The sequence below is a fragment of the Haliotis cracherodii genome, unplaced genomic scaffold, assembly GCF_022045235.1.
Source record: "Haliotis cracherodii isolate W230 unplaced genomic scaffold, xgHalCrac1.p SCAF_3, whole genome shotgun sequence".
NCBI lineage: Eukaryota > Metazoa > Mollusca > Gastropoda > Lepetellida > Haliotidae > Haliotis > Haliotis cracherodii.
This window is the reverse complement of record NW_027266286.1, coordinates 36,670,009-36,694,892: the sequence shown is the minus strand read 5'-3', so window position 1 is coordinate 36,694,892 and position 24,884 is coordinate 36,670,009. Positions and strand designations below refer to the sequence as shown.

Sequence of the window (24,884 nt, the reverse complement as noted above, 5' to 3'; positions counted from 1 at the left end):
TATAACAATTTAAGAGATACACTGAGAGTGAGACCACCGGAAGTGGTAGTGTAAACAAACTGCCGTACGAGCACATGGCAAAGGATACAATTAAATATACCAGTGGTGAGTGGTAAAGTAAAGGCGTTAGGGTTGAGGTACTACGAGATGAACTGCATATAATGACATGGATGGTATTATCATTGCAGAAACAAAAATATTAAATTCACATTTTTTACTAAGTTCTTCGTTCATTTTACTAGGAGACCAGACTATATACTCTTCTTGGTAATTGGAAAGAAACAATTGATGACCGTATTTGGTTGGTTTGACATCACAAATATAATATATACCTTGTGGTAATTCTCTCCATTTGATAATTTTGTCCCTGAGCATAAATGTTTCAATAGCTTTTTCGAGTTCTTCCTTTGTTGGCTTGTAATTCTCCATTATTATATACTTACGTAAGCATTCGTCTAAATGTGATCTAATGATAGGAAGCAATCTATTTTTAATCTCCAACCAGTTCTTTGGTTTTGGCACGGAATAATTGACGCGCTTGTTGTCTCCCCTGTTCTATGAACTTTTTTTTCTCATCTTCGCTAATACCACTGGTCTTACGAGAATTGGATCGAATCTCCTGCTTCATTACGTTGTATTTGGTGAGTTCTGACAAAACTAAACGAAACTCCTCCTCGGATGTCTTACAATCAGCCATTGCTGTCGAAATATGATCCTCAATGTTGTTCAACTTTGCTTCGGCAAGTATCCAAATATTATCGTGTTTTAATGCTTCTTTTGTAACCTACGAGAAATGAATTTTATCGCTATTCCTGCCAGTCCCGAGACTCCAGCCGCTATTTCCATACCAAGTACGATAGGCGCGGCGATTATAGTTGATAATAAAACGACACCGGCTACATCGAGTCCCATGCCAGCTGTAACAAGCGCGGTGTCAACTCCGTCCAGAGCATTCACGGCTCTGCGATACTTTTTATACAATCCAAGTCTAAACTCCCTCTCCTTCTCTATTCGATGTTTTATGTTGCTTATTTGATGTAATCGAAATCCATCAACAGTATCCCATCTTTTCAAATGCCTCATCGAGCGCCGGATATAAACTCATAGTGTATATTACGGTCATATAATAGACTTTAATTGATCTTGCTTAAATGTTTTGAGAGTATACATCAACCTTATCAAATGTATACTATACGGCAAGAATATCTTAGTAAGAGAAATGCTGTCACTTTTAATAATTTGGACCCCCTCGAGGGTTGCGACGGGTGATGCTCCAATATGAATAATACTGCAACGTCGACGCTCGTGTTTCTTGAGCCATTTAATCGATAGACCTGGTAATATTTCGAAGGCATCTACCGGTACATCTCCGAACAAGACTTCAATAATAAATGTAGAAAGATTAGGTATTGCACTCAAGTTAACTTTAATATCATTGAATTCAGTAACCAAATTTAAACTAACATTTTGTAAGGCCGGACGACTATATAACATATGACCTGGGTTTTCTGGCAGGGGAGAGACTAACACACTTTTTCGTTTTGATGGGATATAAGCCTGAGTACGATCCCACTATTTATTATCTTAGTTGAATTATGTGCCTTACCAATCATCACATACCGTTGGGTAATGACGATATTCAATAGCAAGTCAATTTTTGCTTCGATCATAGTCCATTTATTATCATCGTTGTGAGTAAGATTGTACGAAGTGTTTTTAAGGAGTCTACTAACGTCGACATTGCTTAAATCTCCTAGATTACCTGTGAATGTAACTTCTTTCCGCTTGTATACATTATCTTGTAAGTGCAAAGCGTATAACTTACCATCGGTACCCGGGTTAACCGAATCCTTCTGTGTCTCAGAGATCGGAAAGAGCAATTGTATTACATTGTCTGAGCGTTCAAGGGCCTGATGAATCAACCATTATTTATAATATGGATTGTTACACTTAAGTATCCTATATGTACAGGTTGGTGTTTTACATCTAATACAGAAATTTTGAGGTCTGAAATAATACCACGCTTCAATTTTTTATATTGTAATGTTGAGAAAGATTCCGTTCTATCGCTATTATATTTTTCATCTTTCACTGTAATAGATCTGAGTAGAGTTGAAGGACTTTCTAGTTGAATATTATCCGTCGTACTGATTTGATCAAGATGGATGCACAACTCTTTATAGGGAACTAAATCGGGTATATTATCCTCATCAAATGTTGACTTGATTAATGTTATTTCTCCGATTGCAAATCCAAGTGTAATTGCTAAGTTCTCATAAAGCTTTACATCCTTTTCTCCGGCGTTCAAAATCAGTATCCCATTCGACTCATTTTGTGTGAGACTAAATCCATTAGGCTTAAAAATTTCATCATCGAGTGAGCATATGCTGTAATACCCTTCAGGTATAATAATGTATTTTTCAATAACATTGCCATCTAATATATGTATCTTATTATTATTTCTCACAGCATTTATATTGGTCCACCTCGGGTAATACGTTACATCGCATACAGCGACTTCAAGTTGACCATCCGAGTTATCGATAGTATGAAGCAGTTGAATAGACTGACCATTTGTTATTCCCGGGAGTGTAACATACATATTAAATATACAATGATACTATATCATAACTTAAATATGGAATCAACCATTATTTATAATATGGAGTGTTACACTTAAGTATCCTATATGTACAGGTTGGTGTTTTACATCTAATACAGAAATTTTGAGGTCTGAAATAATACCACGCTTCAATTTTTTATATTGTAATGTTGAGAAAGATTCCGTTCTATCGCTATTATATTTTTCATCTTTCACTGTAATAGATCTGAGTAGAGTTGAAGGACTTTCTAGTTGAATATTATCCGTCGTACTGATTTGATCAAGATGGATGCACAACTCTTTATAGGGAACTAAATCGGGTATATTATCCTCATCAAATGTTGACTTGATTAATGTTATTTCTCCGATTGCAAATCCAAGTGTAATTGCTAAGTTCTCATAAAGCTTTACATCCTTTTCTCCGGCGTTCAAAATCAGTATCCCATTCGACTCATTTTGTGTGAGACTAAATCCATTAGGCTTAAAAATTTCATCATCGAGTGAGCATATGCTGTAATACCCTTCAGGTATAATAATGTATTTTTCAATAACATTGCCATCTAATATATGTATCTTATTATTATTTCTCACAGCATTTATATTGGTCCACCTCGGGTAATACGTTACATCGCATACAGCGACTTCAAGTTGACCATCCGAGTTATCGATAGTATGAAGCAGTTGAATAGACTGACCATTTGTTATTCCCGGGAGTGTAACATACATATTAAATATACAATGATACTATATCATAACTTAAATATGGAATCAACCATTATTTATAATATGGAGTGTTACACTTAAGTATCCTATATGTACAGGTTGGTGTTTTACATCTAATACAGAAATTTTGAGGTCTGAAATAATACCACGCTTTAATTTTTTATATTGTAATGATGAGAAAGATTCCGTTCTACCGCTATTATAGTTTTCATCTTTGACTGGAATAGCTCTGAGTAGAGTTGAAGGACTTTCTAGCTGAATATTATCCGTCGTGCCTATTTGATCAAGATGGATGCACAACTCTTTATAGGGAACTAAATCGGGTAATTTATCTCCATGTCGTGTTTCGTTGGTTCCCATTATTCCCGTTTTAAGCTTAAATCCAAGTGTAACTTCTAAGTATGAGAGAAGAATTATTTGCTTTTCTCCACAGTTCAAAATCAGCATCCCGTTCGACTCATTTTGTGTGAGACTAACTCCCAAAGGCTTAAAAATTTCATCATTGAGGTAGCATACGCTGTAATAACCATCAGGTATAATAATGGGAGTGATTTTTCTATTGCCACTCTTTTCAATTATCCTTAACTCATTATTTCTTCTAGCAGCACTGATATTGGTCCACCGCGGGTAATACGTTACATCACAGAGAGTGACTTCAAGTTGTCCATCCGGGTTATCGAAAGTATGAAGCAGTTGAACAGACTGACCATTTGTTATTCCCGGGAGTGTAACATACATATTAAATATACAATGATACTATATCATAATTATCATGAAATCAATTTATATTACTAATCAGTCGATTTTAGTAAGTGCCTCTGGTGCTAATTTTTTTGTTGAATTCCCTGATATCTTTGAAAAATACAGGTTCACGACAACTAGCGATAAAATGGTGCACGATTGGTTTCACAATCCGATGCAATTTTGGCAGAACCAGTTAAACTTTGCCATATGATGTGCCACAATGGGATGTGGTGTATCTCTTTATGCCCCAGGATTTGAACTAAGTTTATCATTTCAGGTGTACTATCAGATTAGACGTATACTTAAAGAAATTAGTGCCCCATTACCGCAAGATCGAGCATGGAATGCATCAAATAATCGTACAATAGGTTCGCGTATGAACGTATTTGTCAGGAATTTAATATTTCTACGAGTAAAGATTGGCGTATTAAGGGAATTAACCATGGTCTAGGTGTTCCGTACAGCAGGCAAAGAACTGTTAAAGAAGAAAGCGATGATTTAGTTAAAAAAAATCATCAACCATTCGATCCATTTAAGTTGTTACAGAAAAACAATCTTTTTGTAAGATTGCATAATCTTAATCATGGCTGGGAACTTTCGAGTAACGATTGGAGAGGTTCTCTTATGACTTTTAAGGGTGGTTTAGCTTATATTGTTACAAAATTTGTACAACTGAACGATACCGCAAATGCTTGGAATGAATTTCTTAATGATAAAACAGAAAATAATTTTAATAACCCAGGAGTTGTAACAGTTAATGAATCAATAAGAACCTATGTATGGGCAATTCTTGGTGCACAATCGCAAACAGGAACGTCCATTATTGGTTCTGGGATGGCAATCGATGCACAAAAACAGTTTGTCGCAAACATGGGGGATGCTATTAATTCACCAGTTGACATACCATCTTCTATAAAACATTATCAAGATGTATTACAGTACGCTCAATCCAAAGAAGACTACGTTTATGCGCCTGGACTATACATGTCTCCGAGTAATATGGAACTTAAGATCGGTCAAGTGATCGGTTATAATAATAAAATTGTTATTGCTACCGATCAACAAAAAACAGGTATAAATTCAGATATTAACACCGAATTAATAACACAAACAAACACAAGCGAAACGGGAATAGTCAAGTGACAGATATCTACTAATGCTCAACCATCTACTAACGCACAACCACAAGTGCCACCACATATTGCATCTAAAAATCAACAACATATCGATGAAAAAACAGCGCTTATAGTAGGTGGAGTCGCGGCTGGTTTCCTCATAATTTGGTTAAATAGTCTTTAGCGGATACGTACAACAGCCCCGCAATTGCTACGATCAGTGCCCACAAGTTTTGACTAAGCCAAATGGTCGTCTTAGCTAATAAATTCAAGAGCCAGGAAACAATACTCCCTATTAGACCGGGAAGTGCAGATGTGGCTTTCCCAGCGAGCTTTCCCAGTGCTGAACCTAATGCTTTTAAATGCTTTTTTATCCACTCTTTTATACCATTTTTATCACTAGGTGGTGTGGGTGCACCACCACCTGTACCACCACCAGTTAACGAGAGAGTCAAAGTCGATATAATAAATCCCAACGCGGTTAAAATACTGGCAATGGTTATCCCCTGTTCTCTGAACAATGTTTTAATTTTATCGGCCAGTCATCGTTGAGGTCTTGATCGATAGTTTCTCGAATTCGACTGATTTGTGAACGAAGTACCTTTCTATTACTGGAAGCTGCTTCGAGGCGGGCTGATCTTTCGTCTTTTAAGTTACGCAATCTTGATGCAACGCGACGTCTACTGAATTCATCACCCGCCTGTTCAAGTTTTGTTTTCTCATAAGCTATATGCTTGTTGATTTTGGATATCTTGGCTATATTATTGATGAGTTCTCCCCGCATTGTTTGCATTGCCTTGTCAAGACCTCGTAATTCCCTAATACTGAACTCTGAATATGGTACCTGTAATGTGGAATTATCGTAGTAGGTATCCAAGATTTCTCCGAGTCCGTCCGAGGCCACCTTTGAGCTTTCTTCCAAATTATCTATGTTACTGAGTTGAGTACGCACAGTCCGAAGAACCTTAGTAGTCTTTGGAAAGTTTTGCTCCTCATGAGTAATCTACAAAACCAAATTTATCACGAACAGTGCTGATGCCATGTTTACTGACTGTCGTAGACAAAGCTAGGGGCTTACGAGTACGATAATGCATAAGATCAATATCGGGTTCACCACGCAGTCGCAATATTCCTTTACTATCTAATTCAAACTTTGAATATTCACGAACAATAGGACTAACATCTTTAAAGTTATCGTGATAATCATTGACGTTTGATCGTAAAAGTTCATCGTTAAGATTCATGCCACCAAAGCTGGTTTCATCAGTACCCTCTTCGATTGTACTAGGGTTATCAAAATCATCTAGATTAAAATCATCCATTTTTATATTATACATAAGGTTACATAATTTCAATATGACAATGTCTTCGCAATACGGACGCAAGTTAAACCCACAACGTAGACTTCGAGATCCATTAGGGGTCAAAGCAATTCGTCAGTCTGTAACTATAACTAATAACCCAAGTACCATCCATCAGAATCAAACGCTTCTGGTTCGCTTTCCTAATCTCGGCGCACAGGATGTGTTAGTTCCGGGAACTGTCCGACTAGCATTTACGATTATTTTGACTTCTGCCAACATTAACAGGGAGCCCGTTCAGAACATAGGTCGTGCTATCGTTAAGAAAATCGCGATTAAAATTAGCGGTAATGAAGTTTTGAGTACCGATGATAGCAATGTATACTATTGTTACATGGATCTCTGGAGAATGGATAAAGAGCGGAAAAACTTACAATACCAAGGTATTTGTAATCGGAACACATTGAGACTGCGTGTAGATGCTTCTAGTGACAATAGTACCGTTGTATAAGATCAGGCCTTTGCCGATGCATTAGGTAACCGATTCTATATTCCGCTAGACTTTGAATTACTAGATTCCCACATGCCCTTTTATCAAGCATCCCTAGGCGATAGGTTAGAATACGAACTCACTTTTAATGACTACGGTAGAGTAATCAGAGCTGCTGAAGATGCTAGCTATTCCATTGACAATATCTCGCTGGAGTATGATATGATAACAGATCCCGAATTAGCCAGACAAATTCATAACCAGTATACAGGAAGATTAGCCATTTTGTACAATCGCGTGCTTCGACATCTAAAGATCACGAGGAACAAAAAAGATACGACTTGGAACATCAATCTAAACGTCCCCGCGAGGTCATTGAAGAGTATTTTGATGTTGTTCGAGGACCCCTCCAATGCATTTAAAAGAAATACCGAGAAGTTCTACAATCCTAAGATTACAAAAGTAGATTTGACTATCGAGGGCGTTCCTAATCAACAATATAGTCAAGGAATGTTAGCGTATAAACAGTGGGATGAGATTAAAAACTTCCTTCTATAAAACGCTCTCCGGAAGTTAACGCGGTCGTGAAAGATCTGTCTCTCGGGGGTGTATCGATGGGTGAATACCTCACCACTAAGTATGCGCTATGGCTCGACATGCGAACCACGGACGATGACCAACTACACGGTAGTGGGAGGAGAATAGAAAATGCTAGCGAGGGTGTTACTATACAGATAAGATTAAGCATATATTTGTACGTGATTATGGATGCGCAACTTAATATACAGAATGGACGATTCGTGCAAGCAATCTATTAATAATCTCTTACCTAAAGAATCACACTGCGCTATCATATGCAGGCAAACGGGTTGTGGAAAAACAGCTTTTATTCTAGATATTTTAGAAAGTCATTATCAGGACGTTTTCAATCATATTATTATTCTGTGCCCGACTATAAGCATTAATAAAACATACCTATCGAGAGATTGGGTAATGAATGACAATGGGGTACACAGAGTTGATCCGGGCGATCGTTTACAAGACTGTTTACGAATATGTCACGAAAAATACGTAATAGACGACTGCAGTACAAGTAAAGAACTCACAAAAAAGAAAGATATGTTTTCGTATTTAGCATTCTCCGGTCGGCATACTCAACATAGCGTTTGGGTACTTACTCAAAAATACAACTCTGTCCTGAGAGATCTCAGAGAGCAGACCAAACGGGTAGCCCTGTTTCATTACAAAGACCGAGATTCATTCGAGGAATGTCTACGCGAAAATGATGTTATTTATACCATTCTCGAACGAGATAAAGTCAGAAAACTGTTAGCAGCAACGAAGCATTGTAAACTCGTATAAAAAACCGATCAACCAGCTGCTTATGCAATTGCTTAGCAAAATAATGGCAAAATTATAGCAATTATAGCAAAAAATATGGCAAAATTATAGCAAATATAGCAAAATTATAACAAATATAGCAACTGCTAAGCAAAATTATAGCAAAAATATAGCAAAATTATAGCAAAATTATAGCAAATATAGCAAAAATAGCGAAAAAATACGATAAATTGAACATTAGCGGTTATTATGATGTAATGTGGCTTGAAATCCTCATTCTTTCGCAACAGTTTATTATTACGGGATGTATTGGATATGTCATATTATATTATGTTAGACTTTAATATCTCCTTCGGTATTACATTATGGAATGCGACGAACTCATCGAACAAATGCTCAAAGAATCTGATCAACATGCTGAAGTAGTTACAGATAAAACATAGGGAAAGACTCGCCACTTTGGTAGCCGGTGGAAAATGTTCCCAATATTTTGGGGAAAATTATACCATCGTAAAAAATTGATAACATGACCGACGAAGAAATTAAAAAACTGTATGTGCGTTACGAGTCTAGACTGGGAGCTACCATGACTAAAACAATAGGGTCGGCTATGTTACAACTATACACAGTCGTAGACAGTAAGTTTCTTCCTATCCCGGCAGAACATCGCATGTATTTATGCGACCCATTCATCGAACACGCTATAAGCTCAGTAAGCTGTGAGTTTTATCATAGATACCGAATGTTCTTAGCTCCACTCACCACAGCTTTAATAACAGCTAGGTATTGTCAATTTAAACATACGTGCCCACTTAATAATAATGGAGACTCAACAAGTGACACCACAACAGATTGCGAACGAGGAAATAACCCTGATTACACAAGAGATAGTGAATGAGGAAATACCACAACCACAGAAACAAGCCAGAGTTACTAGGAGGAACCAAAAAAAAATAGGGGCAGGTAGGATAGGGGGGCTTGCGCGCAAAGCGAAACTAATGAATAATTCAAATATTGATCTGATTAAAACTTGGGCACTAGTAGGAGTTGTTGCTATAGCGGCTGTATGGTTGTTTTATAAGACCGGAGAAGAGAAAAATCACCCCCGATGTCACAACAACAAGTTCAATTAGAGGTTAGCCCTCATATAATGCTATAAGAAGCATGAGTACTCCAGTTACAGACAGTAAAATGTTGGTAAACGCAACGTATCATTCAGCGGTGGTCAGCGGCTTTGCCATTGGCTATGCCCATATAGCTAAAATGATTATTAAAGCCACACCACCCAAGCTAGATTTTAATGGTTATGATATCGGTATGATGATTCTTCATATAGGATTGGCTATGTCAACAAAAGATATGCTCATCAAACAAGGGCTTATCCCTGAAGATATAATGAAGTAATTAAACATTTGAATATTTTATATTCATATAATATGGCATCAATTGCGATGATGCTTGGTGGAGCTGTTGTTAATGCTCTAGCTTTTTCGGGGAGTAATTTTTTATTTTCTAGTATGAGAGGTTCGGAGCAGAAAAGACATAATAAAGCATTAGAACAACTCGAAGCAGCCCAGTCACAATGGACCAGAAATAGGATATTAAGATTAGATTTTATTAATGAAGAACTATGTAAACAAGGACATTCAATTCAAACGTTTAAGGATGTCGAATCTGCCATGCATGAATAATTCCTCGTTTATGGGAAAAAACTTGACCCAATGCCGAGATGAACAATGAGTCAGTTTTATACACCGTCAGAGGCTCAGAAAAACCGCGAGGTTATATTCATAATATGTGGGTTGACTGCTGTATTGATTTTCAGCTACACAATAACTACGCATAAACCATGACCTAGTTAGGGCAAGCGAGTCAGAGTGACTGCTAATCAATAAATCACCAGTAAAGATGTGATTTGCATTTAGACAAATGATATGATAGATGTATAACCATGAATCTGTGAAGATTTACACTCATGGGAAAGCAGACTCAATGTAACCGACATTGTGTGGGTATTTACTGTGGAAATATAAACTATACATGTTCTGTATGTGGGATAGGGGTCAAAGGTCGTTATTTTTTATGTAAGGAACACGGTGCTGATAGGGTCAGGAACCAGATTATTTACGCTAGGAAGAGAGATTACATCAATGAGAGGAATAGGTTGGGGAGAATATGTATTTAGATATATGAAAAATAACCAATTAGACAAATGAATCATTTTGCATATACCATTAAACCACAATGGTTTTTGTGAGAGAGTTGAAGGCTTTAGCAAAACAACGTGGTCTACATGGATATTCTCGAATGAGAAAAGCTGAATTGATCGATTTACTTGGTTTAGAATACAACAAACCTCAGACTGTTAGAGAACTCAAAGCTCAAGCACAAAACAGTGGGCTGAGAGGTTATTCTCGAATGAGAAGAGCTGAATTGATCGCTTTACTAGATAATAATGATGTTGATAAAAAACAACATGATGTTGATAAAAATAATGAGTTAAAATTTGTACCCACATCTGCCGGCATTGGTAAATATCTAAGAGGTTGGAAGATGGATATTAATTCTGACATGGATGTTAATAATATTAAGCCCATCATATCGAGCAAAATTAACGAGGAGTTAGATGATTTACATAGTATAAAATACCAGCTGACGATAAAAATGTCATTGAGTAAAAGTAACACAGACGATAGCACTGAATATACCGAACCATATTTCCGAAGCAATCAAGAAGTTATAACCGAATCCGATACTATAAACGCATCATTAGATACATCAATTCAGAGGATACAGGAATCTTTAGAACGCTGGACTAATAGAGTTGGGGTGTGGATAAAATTGATAGTTTATATTTAGATATAGCAAATTATATGCCCTTCAAAGGTGGATCTTATATAGATTTACCCCCGTATTATAAAAAGAAAAAATCCATAATTAATGTAAAAAATAAAGGCGATGACTGTTTAAGAATGATGATAAGATCTGCATTGTTCCCCGTAGATTCTAAAATTGCAAATAGACCTTTGAGCTATCCTCAAAACGATGGACTCAACTTCGATGGCATAGACGAACCTACACCAATATCACAAATTGATAAAGTGGAAAAGCAAAATAATTTAGCTATAAATGTTTTTGGACATTCTAAAGGAATTGTTGTACACAGGATAAGCTCCGCTCCAGAACATATCCCCAGAATCAATTCATTTCTGATCGAAAAAGATGGAAAATATCATCAAACATGGATAAAGAGTTTAAACAGGCTATTATACGATCAAACAAAACATGCTAGAAAGAAAAATTTCTGCGAAAGATGCCTGCATGGGTACAGCAGACAAGATCTATTAGAAGCGCATAAAGAAGACTGCAGAGGTGTTGGACAGACTGCTATCAGGATCAATATACCTAAAGAGGGAAAAAATATATTAAAATTTGAACATTATCAAATGCCAGTACTGTACGTAATTTATGCCGACTTCGAAGCGCTTATAAAACCTATAGAAAATAATCAAGATAATAATCAGGATACGTACAAAACTCAAGAACATATTCCTTGTGGGTTTGGATATATAGTTGTAAGGTATGATGGGAAAACAAACCCGCCCGTGATTTACAGAGGTCCGGATGCAGCGGGAAAGTTCCTAGAATATCTCCAAAACGAAGAGAGAATAATCAGGGAAAATTTATCTCGTAAGAAACCCATGTGTATGACGAGGGACAATTGGAGGGCCCATAAGAAGTCAACGAGTTGTCATGTTTGTAACAAACCCCTGAATGGGGATTCTGTAAGAGATCATTGCCACGTCACGGGTAATTATCGGGGAGCCGGGCATAACGAGTGTAACTTGACACTAAAAATGAATTCTCAAACAATACCCATCCCAGTTGTGTTTCATAACCTTAGAGGATACGATTCACATCTCATTATGCAAGCTATCTCAAAGACCGACGGTGGTTTAACATGTATTCTTAATAATATGGATAAATACATATCATTCTCGTTGACTAAAACTATACATTATAGGGACAAGGATGGGAAAGCCAGAATAAAGCAAAGTAATGGACTTAGATTCATAGACTCCGTACAGTTTCTGTTATCTTTCCTGGGCAATTTAGCTAATGCGAACAATCCCGATGACTTTGCGATAACAAATAAATATACCGATAGGTTAACACGTCATTTGTTGCTGAGAAAAGGTGTATATCCTTTGTGAATATATGGATGATTGGTCTAGATTCGACGAAACTAAATTACCACCTCTTAAATCTTTCTATAGTAACTTAACAGAATCTAAAATAACCGATGCCGATTATGAACACGCTCTGACGGTCTGGGATAAATTAGATTGTAAGAATTTAGGTGATTATCACGATCTGTACTTAAAAAACGATGTACTGTTATTCACCGATATATTCGAGATATTTAGAAAGACATGTTTAAAACAATACGGCTTGGACCCGGCGTGGTACTATTCCAGTCCCGGACTATCGTGGGATGCATTGTTGAAGAAGACCGGCGTAGAACTAAAATTACTCACCGATTACGATATGCACTTGTTTATTGAGAAAGGATTAAGAGGGGGTATATCGAAGGCAGCGAAAAGGTATTCTAAGGTTAATAATAAATCCGTGGAAGGATATGATCCAAGTAAACCCGACACACACATATTATATCTCGACGCCAACAATTTGTACGGATGGGCTATGAGTCAACCTTTACCCACGGGTGTTTTTGAGTGGGTCAATGATATCAATGTGAATAATATCCATAATATCAATGGGAATAAAGGGTGCATACTAGAAGTTGACTTGGAATATCCAAATTCGTTACATAAAGACCATAACAGTTAACCGCTAGCTCCCGAAAGATTAATGGTTAATAAAGATTGGATGTCGGAATATCAACACTCCTTGATGGGTAATACTAGGTTAGCTAACATAGAAAAACTCGTACCAAATTTGATGGATAAGACAAAATATATAGTTCACTACAGAAATCTCCAGTTATATCTATCGTTAAGTATAAAACTTAAGAAAATACACAGAGTTCTAAAGTTTGATCAAACCCCTTGGATGGAGCCCAGATTTAAGAAAGATAGCCACCAGCGATTTCGAAAAGAATCTGTATAAGCTCATGAATAACTCAGTATTTGGTAAAACTATGGAGAATCTAGGGAAGCGTGTTGATGTTAAATTAGTCAGATCTAATGAGGAAGAAAGACTCAGGAAACTTATAGCCAGTCCGGCTTTTAACAGAAGCAAGATATTCGATAACGACTTAGCCGCGTTGCATATGCAGAAGAGTAATATAAAATTCAACAGACCGGTGTACGTCGGTATGAGTATTCTTGACTTGTCAAAACACTTAATGTATGACTTTTATTACAATGAACTTAAGAAGCAATACGGCGATAGATGCAAGGTGTTATATACCGACACAGATTCTTTGTTGATGGAAATACAAACTGAGGATGTGTATAAAGATATGGCAGAAAAAATAGATATGTACGACACGAGCGATTACCCAATAGTAAATAAAAAGGTGTATGATGAAGGATGAATTGCTGGGACCCCTATTGCTGAGTATGTCGGATTAAGACCTAAGATGTATTCTATAAGTCCGATAATGGAGAGATAAGAAAAGCTAAGGGTGTTAAGAAGTATGTGGTAAAAAAGCATATCAAACACGAACAGTATAAAGAAGCATTATTCAATGGTAGAACATTCAAACACGAGATGAACTCTTTAAGAAGTTACAATCAAAGGATATATGGATTAAGAATGAACAAGAAATCATTATCCCCCTTAGATACAAAGAGATGGATTGATAAGGATGGTGTAACTACCTACGCTTATGGTTATTTAGGGCGGTAATACTGTATCGTTGGGAACTATGAGCAACTGTTCTTGTACAAATGCCCTGCCCGGTCCATCTTTAAGATAATAAAAAATAGGCTCTCCTTCTTTCATAACCAATCGACTAATGTTATATGTCTTAAGAGACCAAATCGGATCTGTGGCGCGACGTAGGCCTCCTTCGAGTTCACTGGGCTGATATAAATATCTTACGCTTACTCTATCCGGAAGTTTTTGTTCTTTGCCTCTCCGCGGTGCTGAAGATTCGGAAGTCACGGATTTCATTTTAATCACACCGGATGATTTCTTCCCTATTAATCTTGTTACTTCATTATTCAGCGCTGATACAACAGCTGATAATCGTGTCACCCATTCGATTTATCTTAATCGTTCAGATTTCATTTTGATCCCATACTGATAGCCAAACAAACGTTCCGCTAATGTCCTGTTAAATCTTTCGACGATAGCTTGACTACAGTTGGCCTCTCTTTCACCACGCCTGATTTCGACATCGTGCTTTGTTAAGAGTTTAGTTATTGATCCCATAAACTCGTGACCAGGATCTACTTGAAATAGCTTAGGCCATTTTAGTGGTCCGCATTTATATATGCGACTCAGTGCATTATTTACATCTGTTGAATCTTTCGAGGTTAATGGCTCAGCCTCTTTGTATCGACTAGCCACATCCACTACCTTATTGTGGGGAAGAAACAAGAGGTCAGCCTGATGAACTTCATTCGTTGTAAAAATATCAAACTTCTTCCTCAGTATATAATGCGGTGCTGGTAAGTATATTTGCCACATCGCTTGTTTCTTTAACCAATCCTTGGCCTCATCTTTAGATACCTTAGCCGCGGTGGCTAATTTTTTTATTGCTCCTATACCTTTCCAATATCCTCGTGGGCTATAGTAAATTTTATTCATTATTAATTAATATTGATATTTCTTTTAATACGACTTATGACGATCATTGAATCGCATAATCATTTTGGCATAAAAAAGTCCATCTGTAGTAGCAGTATAGGTATATAAATCTGGCTCCAGTGGAAGTGGTCCAGAACCCCTATTACCTATAAAAATTTATATCATAGAAGCATTGATTGGCTCCAGGTAGTGGTGAGCTAGAGTCAATTTAACTTAATCTCATGACTATCGTTGAATCGCATAGTTATTTACACATAAAAAATGCCACCTGTAGTGGTGGTATAGGTATATAAATCCGGCTCCAGAGGAGTTGCGGCAGAACCATCATAACCTATACTACTGGAGAACACAGACACAGGCAGATGATGATAATGTGTTTATTATAATGGGGGTTGCTGCTGTTGAAGAAATATCTGAAGAAAAGTAAATATCCTTCCTCCTCAACAGCAGCACATGAAGTCATATATTTGCAAATTTACAGGTATTATTTATCTTAAATATATAATAATATATAAGTACAAAAGCCATTTTATAACTATGATAAAACTAACTTTAATGCTAATTACAACTATCAGACTATAGAACACTTGAAAAGCACATGGGCCAAAATGGACTATGTGGTTAATTATTTTACAAACTAGTTTTATAATATTAATATTCCATTTACTAATTTAATATTACTTTAAATGATATTATATATGTTATTCAATTTAATTCAGCACCCTAATATAGATATTAATTTCTGACAGAAGCAGGTTAAAACAGATTGAAATGTGGCCATTCCATACCTGAAGAAAAGAAAATGTCCTTCCTCCTCAACAGCAGCACATGAAGTGAGGAGGAAGTCAGGTATGGAAGGAAGCTACCTACCTGTAGAGGACCAGGGTGGCCAATTAGAAGACATTGCATTAAGCATCAAAGGAAGTGCTTAATGCAAGATATAAATAGACTTAGGGAAACCCTACAGGTGTGAAAAAATGTCTAAAGATAGACAGAAGGTTGAAGGGGAAGATCTGGTGAGAGATTCCCAGAGACTGAAAATAAGGGTGTTGAGTTGTTTAAAGAGTTATATACTGACATTCAACTGTAGACAATACAAACATTGAACATATATATGATTATGATGATGGTGTATGAATAATGATGTAACTAGGAAGAATATGATAAAGGTACCCTGCTACATGTCCATCATTCAATTTCCAAGAAGCATGTGCCATATATGGAAGTGTTACTACGATTTATCAATTAAACAAGCCCAGTTCTCTGCTTGACAATGAAGCGTATTAATCCCATTGGTTGATTGGTGTAATTGTATGCAAATTAGATAGGCATTCTGTGACACTATCAAGATATTAGACAATGAAATATCTGAACATAATCTCATGATTACATTCTTGTGAAACTTGACCCAGTTCATTTTGTATGCTCTACTTGTCCACGTGCATGCTAGAGAACGTATATCACTCGTCCGACATCTAAACCATACTTGGCACGGGCGTCGTGCAATGGTATTTTTCAACCCCTGGTTCTGTTCTGATTTATAAACCTATAGCAGATTTTGCCTGTAGTTTACGATACAGCTCATTTTCACACAATGACCCTAGGGCAGGTCTTCCGGTGAGAAAACCTTAGGTGTAGGTTTTACTTTTCAAAAGTAAAACCTGTTGACAGTTTTCACTTTTGAAAAATAAAACCTGCTCAGTAGTCAAGTTTTGCTTTCTAAGAAGTAAAACATCGGATATTGTAAAACCAGAAGGAACCACAACACGAAACGTTCTGTTCTGTCAGCAAAGAGCCAGTGTCAAAGAGACTAATTACATTTTATTTACATGAACAATGAACAATATCTTAAAAATATAGCTGTGGATGTCGCAGAGAGTCGGTACCACCCTCTGGGACATGGGCGAGAGGTCTGCTTGGTTTGAGCGTGAAACCCCTCCTGCTTAACATTTGGCTGCTGTATGTATTTAACATAAATTAAAACAATAAAGAGGGATATGATTGGTTGTTGATACACAATGGGGTGTGCCCTATGGTAAATGAATGGCTAGACAGAGAGGAATACTTAATTGGACTAGCACTAATCTTGTTGACATATTTATTGGGTGCTTGGAAAGAGATTATGGTATCACTATAGATGAGCTTGTATGGGGCTAATCCTTAATGAGTCTAAATGGAAGTATTTGTTGAATGTTATTCTAACATAGGTGATGACAGATTTATTTAAAATAAAATAGTACAAGGCAATCTATAAGACTATGTAGACATATGTCTTTTGTCTTTTTGGATATTATGTCTGGGAGATGGGATCTTGTTACCTTAGGCTAGCATCTATCTAAAAAGCTATAACTGAAGCTACTGATATTTTGTATCTGCATTTTACCTTGATTAATGTATTACTTGCTAAACTATAATCATATGAAACTTTGGTTTTAATGTTCCACATTGATAACTTGTAAAAGCGCTTGCTGTGGATCTAATTATTATATGAAAACTTAGTATAAATGTTATATCACAATAAAACTATGACATCAGACTCAATATTAATTCATACAATTTGTAATTTAGGGCAAGTAGAAGGGTTTTTCTTTCCTCTTTTTTTGTACGTTTTAGAACCAGGAAAGAAACATCCAAACTATTACAGATACATATAACTGCCTTGATGGTCTCATGAATAGACTGTCTGCCCAGAGATTGGAAGGTCAGTGGTTCAATCCCTGGCTATGCCATACCAACATTTTTTAGAAGATGGTACTTGTTGTGACCCTTGGCATTATGGGGGTAGAACATAATCTGGTCGGCTCGTAGTCAGTGCACTGTGTCTGAGTGGGGTATTGAACTGCAGCATTATTTCTCAGTGGGCTGGCCCTATATTAGTCTGGACTAATACAAGGAGTCACAGACACTAGTGCACACATGCACATACAGACAGACCCTTGAGGTATACAACCAGATTTTACAAGTAGATTTCGCCAACAACTTCTAATGAGGAATTTTTTCATATTATGAGCTTTTTATGATATTTCTACATGGAAATATTTCATGTCAACACAGCAGAATAGCCAATCTCAATTATTCACCAAAACATTCCATTCGGTGAAAAACCCAATTTAGTGGTGAAAATTATATATGTATGGATAACTGAAAATAAGTGATGGCTTCTGGTGTTTGTGAAAAAAGTAAGCACGTCCTGCCCCATTGGTAGCACTTGCCTCTCACAATTTGCGTATTAAATAAGTGTTCGTTGATAATTCCGCACAGCAGTAAGCATGAGCCTGGGACATTTCATACCTTGATCATATTGACTGCATGACCACTGTTCATTAGTTACATATTAAAATATCTCTTTCAGATAACACAACAGGCACTCTGTGCAGGCTTTGAGCTGTTTGACTTCAATGGAGATGGTTTCATCTCCAGAACTGATTTTCTACGAGTACTACGTGAATTTGGATTCACCATTACCATTGATGAATTAGACAACCTTCTGTCAAGGTAAAACATAAACTTTTAATGAATGTGTGAGGTGAGATTGATGCAGTTTATAGACACAGTTTCATGTGACAGTTCATGTTGTCAAGTAATGGCACCATTTTGGTTGCCTGGCATTGTCTGAAGTTTTTACACTTTTGAAAAAAAAAGAAACGCACAGGTGGACTTTTAGTAAATTTATTGTACCTAATAAACTTGATATATTTAATTTAATAACATAAATACAAATATGTAATTTTGGACCTCGATAGTCACATGTTGTCAATGAAAACTGTTCATTGTCATGTCACATAAGGCCACAAAGTTGTGGCAAATTCAGTATGTCGTGTGACCGCCCCAGGGAGCAATCTCAGCTCTGTCTCTCCTCGGCACTGACTGCTTAAGTGTACGGATTCTGTCGATCGAGTTCATCCAAGAGGTATTCGATTGGGTTGAGATCGGGAGATCTCGACAGCCAGGGCAAGCTGTTGATGTTGGCATTATGAAGGTAGTTTCCTTGACACGAGCAGTAGTCTAGGGAATGGGGGTTCTACCGTAACTCCACTGGAGCCAGATTTATACCCCAATACTTATACTACACAGGTAATTTTTTATGCAAAAAACGCCATGCAATTCAATAATCGTCATGACTAGGAGTTCTTCGTTCATTTTACAAGGAGACCAGACTGTATGCTCTTCTTCGAAATTGGAAGGAAACAATAGATAACCGTATATGGATGGTTTGACATCCCTGATATAACATATACCTTGTGGTAATTCTCTCATTTAATAATTTTGTCCCGGAGCATAAATGCTTTGATATCTTTTTCAAGTTCTTCCTTTGGTGGCTTGTAATTCTCTATTATTATAGACTTATGAAAGCATTTGTTAAAATGATTTTTTATTTTTTAGTGTGTGCGATACAATGATGTATCCAGAAAACAATCCATTCATAATCTCCAGCCAGTTCTTTGGTTTTGGCTTGGAATAATTGACTCGCTTGTTGTCTCCCCTGTTCTGTGAACTTTCTTTTCTCGTCTTCACTAATATCACTGGTCTTACGAGAATTTGATTGAATTTCCTCCTTCATTGCGTTGTATTTGGTGAGTTCTGACAACACTAAAATCCTCCTTGGATATCTTGCAATCAGTCAGTGCTGATCCTCAGTGCTATTCAACTTTGCTTCCGCGAGTATATGAATACTGTCATCTTTTAATGCTTTCTTTTGCAACTTACGAAAAATAAATTTAAGAGCTATTCCTGCCAGTCCAGAGACTCCGCCTGCTACTGCCATACCAAGTACGATAGGCGCGGTGATTATAGTTGAAAAAGAAGCTGCAAGCAGCAATGTCGGGCTCCATCTAACACTGCACACAAACGTCCATGTTCGAATCCTCAAAGGGTTTTTACTTGTACCAAATCTGTCAAATGTGGGCACCACTTGCAAGGTATCGCAGCAACGAAATTGTCGTGTGCCGGGGTGTCCAAGTCTGTTCTAAACCCATTTCCAACCTTGAACATGTTCGATTCCTCATAGGGTTTGCTTGTACCAACTCCATCGCTGCTATGAAATTTGTGTGTTCCAGGGGTGTCCCAAATATTAAGCAAATATTACCACCAAGCCGTGTTACTTTCAGCATGCAACCAAGCACAAAAGATGAGGGACATATGTCACCTTTCAATAGTTTCTGTGGAGAACCTTACAAGATATGATCTTTAAAGTATAATTTCGGTGCCAATAATCATCAAAAATCAAAATTCAATAGGGTCGTCACTAAAAAAGATATCAAAAATCGGCTTACAGAGTTTGATGGGTAATATATGGAGACAATTCTCAGAAAGTTTGAATGCATTTCATGCAGTGAATCCAATATGGCAGCGAAACGTGATCAATGACCAAAGTCAAAGAACAAAAAATATCAAGGAACTGAAGCAGCAGATACATGCAAGGTTTGAAAGTAAATGGACAAACGGTTGTGGAGCAGCAGGGCTAAATACTGTAAATCGTGAAATTAATGCATCTCCAAAAGAATGCGACCACTGGACCCTAGCCAAAAATGCTACACCCCCTCCTCTCAAGCATCAGTGGATTTCTATTTAAAGATGTCCTCAGTCAGGTTTAGAATCCTCACCTTAATCCAACCTTACATTAATCCAATCACACACCAAATAGCACCGCTTATTAGCGCTGAGTAAAGTACTTCTGCAAAAACAATACATGCATGCTGGCCCGTGTCGGCCCTTGATGCAGACGCTAAGAACAAAGGGTGGCGTCTGTCTGGACTTGCAGGTGTGATCAGTGATGACATAAGTGAGTAGAACTCTTGTCTTGACCCCAGCAGTGACAATTCACAGGATGTAATTAGTGTTTGAATGACATTGTTAATATACTTTATATACAAGTGCTGCTCAATAAACAGTGGCGTGGAATACATCAGCGTATGTCTAAGTTGGTATTTTTGCTATCAAAAATGTCTTATTGTAGATATAAATGCGATGTTTAAAAATGCGAGCAAAGACCACTCGCATTTTTCGCATTTAATTCACGCTTGCGTTAATTTCAAGATTTACAGTATATCGTCAAAAAATACTTGTTTTTCAGTTATCTGCTCATGGCCTTTGGGCCTACGGCCTTTGGTTTTTGGTAGGCACTAGTCCAACAGTCTACAAACACACAAAATTTGAACAAAATCGAGCCAGCGGTTGTTTTGAAAGGTCTGGTAAAAAAATCAGCAAAATATTCAATAATAATAATAAATAATAAATATAGCTGCAAGCAGCGATGGCGGGCTCCCTATCGTAATAAGTAGCAGCGGATCCTGTTCTCCATTCATAGAAGTACTTTTGCAAAATTGCACTTTGGTTATACAGAGTACTAAAAACCATTGAAACTGAGTTGTTAATGATCATAATCTATTACCATTAAGACATTTTCTACTGTTGTTATATAAGTGCATTCCGATATGCGGAAGGATATGTGCACTACTGTGTGCGACTATAATATGATCTGGATTACCAATAGGATATTTCATCGGTCGGTTTTGACCAAGAAAAAAGTGTCCATTTTGGCTCTGGACCTGTTTAGGATGGATGATACCAGCATGCAGGGGTGTTGGTGACATGTTATTGTAATTTGAAGGAAATGGATCTTGACATTTGACACGTGCTAAGGGATGAGATGGCTTGGGACATTACTTAACTGTAACAACACATGTCGGTGACCTCTTGTCATCTTCTTGTTGAAGCAATTCTAGCAATCAGCAAAGAAAACCCCAGTCTTCCAAGCTTTTGTTATCAAAGTTCAAAAGAAAATTAGCTGTAAACGCAATAGAGATCATAACACTAAAGTGAGTAAACAAAGGGACTGGTTTCTGGTATCTATGATATTGGTAAATAATACTTCCTAAAGTTGGCATTATATCAGGGATGCCTCAGAAAAAAATGGAATTTTCAACAATGAACAGGTTCGCATTATAAAAAGGTAATTTGATAGTGCGGAAATCCGTTCCAAGAAACCATGTGGTGTTACTTTGATACCAATGATTCAAGGTCATGGTCATTCATAATTGGCGCCCTATGAAGCTTCAAAAGTGTGGACCTTCTAAAACAGGGCGTTTTTCCTGTTGACTTACAAGTCACTACCGGTATCTGGAAGGATGTGTGCATTACTGTGTATAATTATAATATAGCCATTATTAACTATGTGACATGTAACTTGTCCGTTTTGACTGAGACAAACAGTCCATTTTGGCACAGTTTGGCATTATTCAGGGTGGTAACTCTATGCGTCCCATTGGCAACTGGAGCCTTCATTACCCGTCACTACAACAGTATCAACATCTGTAGCCGAGTATTATACTGCTCTCCTATCTTCTATTTTACCTATTATCAGTGCCGGCTGAAAGAATAAGTGTTTGTGCCTTTAACACAATCTACCGGGAGCTTAATTAGCGCGTCTCGCTACACGCTACCTTGGCTCACACTCCAATATGCATTCGATTTACCCATCCTCAGTCAAGCTGATACACTGTGCAGTCAATAGACATGCATTCCGCAATTCTTTGTTTGCTTAACTCTATGTATGACAGTGTGTATTGTGAATTCGCGCCTATGCAGATATTAGCTTTCACGTGCACCACTAACTAACAAAAAATACAATGTTGATATAGATCCAGCTGAAAACATTAATGCTCTCCATACATCATGTCGTACAAGGTGTCTGGTTCTGTTATGCGTTTTACACACATCTGGATGTATCTTCCATACGTGCATGTGCGCGAAACTGCGTGCTTCCCGCTGGCAGAGAGTACAACATATAGCGTGCAGAAAATTCATACAGAAACAGACTATAGAAATCGCTACAGTGGATACATGAAGTGAACAACATATAACCGGTCTGTTATTACTTGAAGTTGTGGTAACAAAATTATGACAAGTGCGTTTAAAAGATAGTACATTAATAGGAGAGTTCAGCGATATCAAACTTTCAATCACAAACCTACCGTAAATCCCTCAGTCTGAGCTGCAATTATGAAGGAGGTAACACCTCGGGCGGGATGTAGGTCATGTTTTGACTGAAGCACCCCACACGCGGCTCTCGGATGAACCTGCTACCAACAGCTTATTTAACCCACTATAGCCTACCGCTATCTCGCAATACCATTACCGTGCACGTGGATCATGTTCCAATATGCACCCGACCGACCCAGCCGCTTGGGACTCAGGTACGCTGACACACTGTGCGGCCAATAAGCATGCATGCGCCATTCTTTGTTTGCTTAACTCTATTGACAACGTGTATTGTGAATTCGCGCCAATGCAGATTTGAGCTTCCAGAAAACAAAAACTACGATGTCGATATATTATACCAAGTTGCACTGTTTTCTTTTGACTGAGGTACGCTGACACGCTGTGAGGCCAATAAACATGTATGCGCAGTTCTTTGCTTAACTCTGTTGACAATGTGTATTGTGAATTCGCGCCAATTGATGCAGATATGAGCTTTCACGTAACAAAACATACGATGTCGTTATTTACTCCAAGCTTCACTGTTTTCTATGCAGAACCGTTGAACATATGAGCGCAAACGTAAATATATTTCTATAGTCTGTTTCTGCTTGCGTTATCCATCAGCTGTATAAACACTGTATCTCATTGACCCTGGTAACTGATTTCTGTAGTCCACAGCCTAAAACTATACACAAAGCTCACGTACTGCAGACAGTAGTTTGTTCTATAAATAAACCCATATCACTGGTCTATCGACAATAATGTAGCGTATAGCGCAAAGAGGACACACTATTGCTGGCGATTGAAGTGCAGTGAACGGGACTTATTTTTAATTTTACTGCTGCTTCTTTCAGTGTCTTTTACTTTAAAAAAATGTTTGAAGTGTCATAAAGCACCTTTGTCACCCCTACAAAATGACATTTTCAAAACACGTGAGATAAGAGTTTGATGTATGTAGGATTTGTGATTTGTGACTGCATTTCAATATCGAATTGCACATGTAGATACTAAAGACTGCCTAGTCTGCCAGTTATAGAATGATCTAGTTTGGAGCAATATGTTGAAAGATGTTGTTATACATAAATTACGCATAATTTCTCTCTCCGTCGTCTTATTTCCTATGTCGCTACAATTGGGCGTGGTAGCAGACATCCCCATTCTACGTACACACACGAAATTTGGCCGAAATCGGACAGGTAGTTTCGGAGTTACGAGTGTTTGGAGTTTTGCTATATGGCAAGTTTATGGACGGGGGGGTGAAACAGTTCCCTCTTTAACACTCTGTAGCTCCGATGTCCGTTGAGCTACAGACAAACGGTTTGGTTTTCTGGAATCGCCAGGACATCAGGTATCAGGAAAACGCATGACTTTTGACCTAAGTATGTTTTCTCGGAAGTTGGTAGTATGGTACTTGGAGACAAAGTATGGAGAGTTTGGAAGCTTTTAAGCTGTTAGTTTGAGCTGAGGAGATTTTGGGAGTCAAGTACTGAGAAATTTGGTAAAAAATAGTGCCAAAACACCTAATCCAATATGGAGGCTAAACTAAGCAATTTCGCTACATTGGATGTGTAGAGAAATTGTTGGGCATCTGATTCCGAACCTGTTCAAGAATTTTTTCGAAGTCATTGGAACTTTCGTGACGGAGATTTTAGCTGTTGAAATTGTGATTTTTAAAGTTGTTTTGAGTTATCTGCCCTTAGTCATTGAGTCTAGAGTTTTGAGATTTTTGTGGGCATCACTTCAGGAGCTAAGGTATCTTTGTGCAAATTTTCAAGAGATTCTTAGCAGTAGTTTTTGAGTTACAATTG

General features: G+C 37.5%; 1 protein-coding gene across 1 annotated transcript in view; it reads left to right on the top strand.

The window, feature by feature from the left end:
* Positions 1–24,884, top strand: part of LOC139474145 (EF-hand calcium-binding domain-containing protein 6-like) — a 538,680-nt gene that overhangs the window by 202,194 nt on the left and 311,602 nt on the right. The window contains exon 5 of the mRNA XM_071257029.1: positions 18,449–18,591. Within this exon, the coding sequence (XP_071113130.1) occupies positions 18,449–18,591 (143 nt within the window). The remainder of the gene's footprint in view (positions 1–18,448; positions 18,592–24,884) is intronic.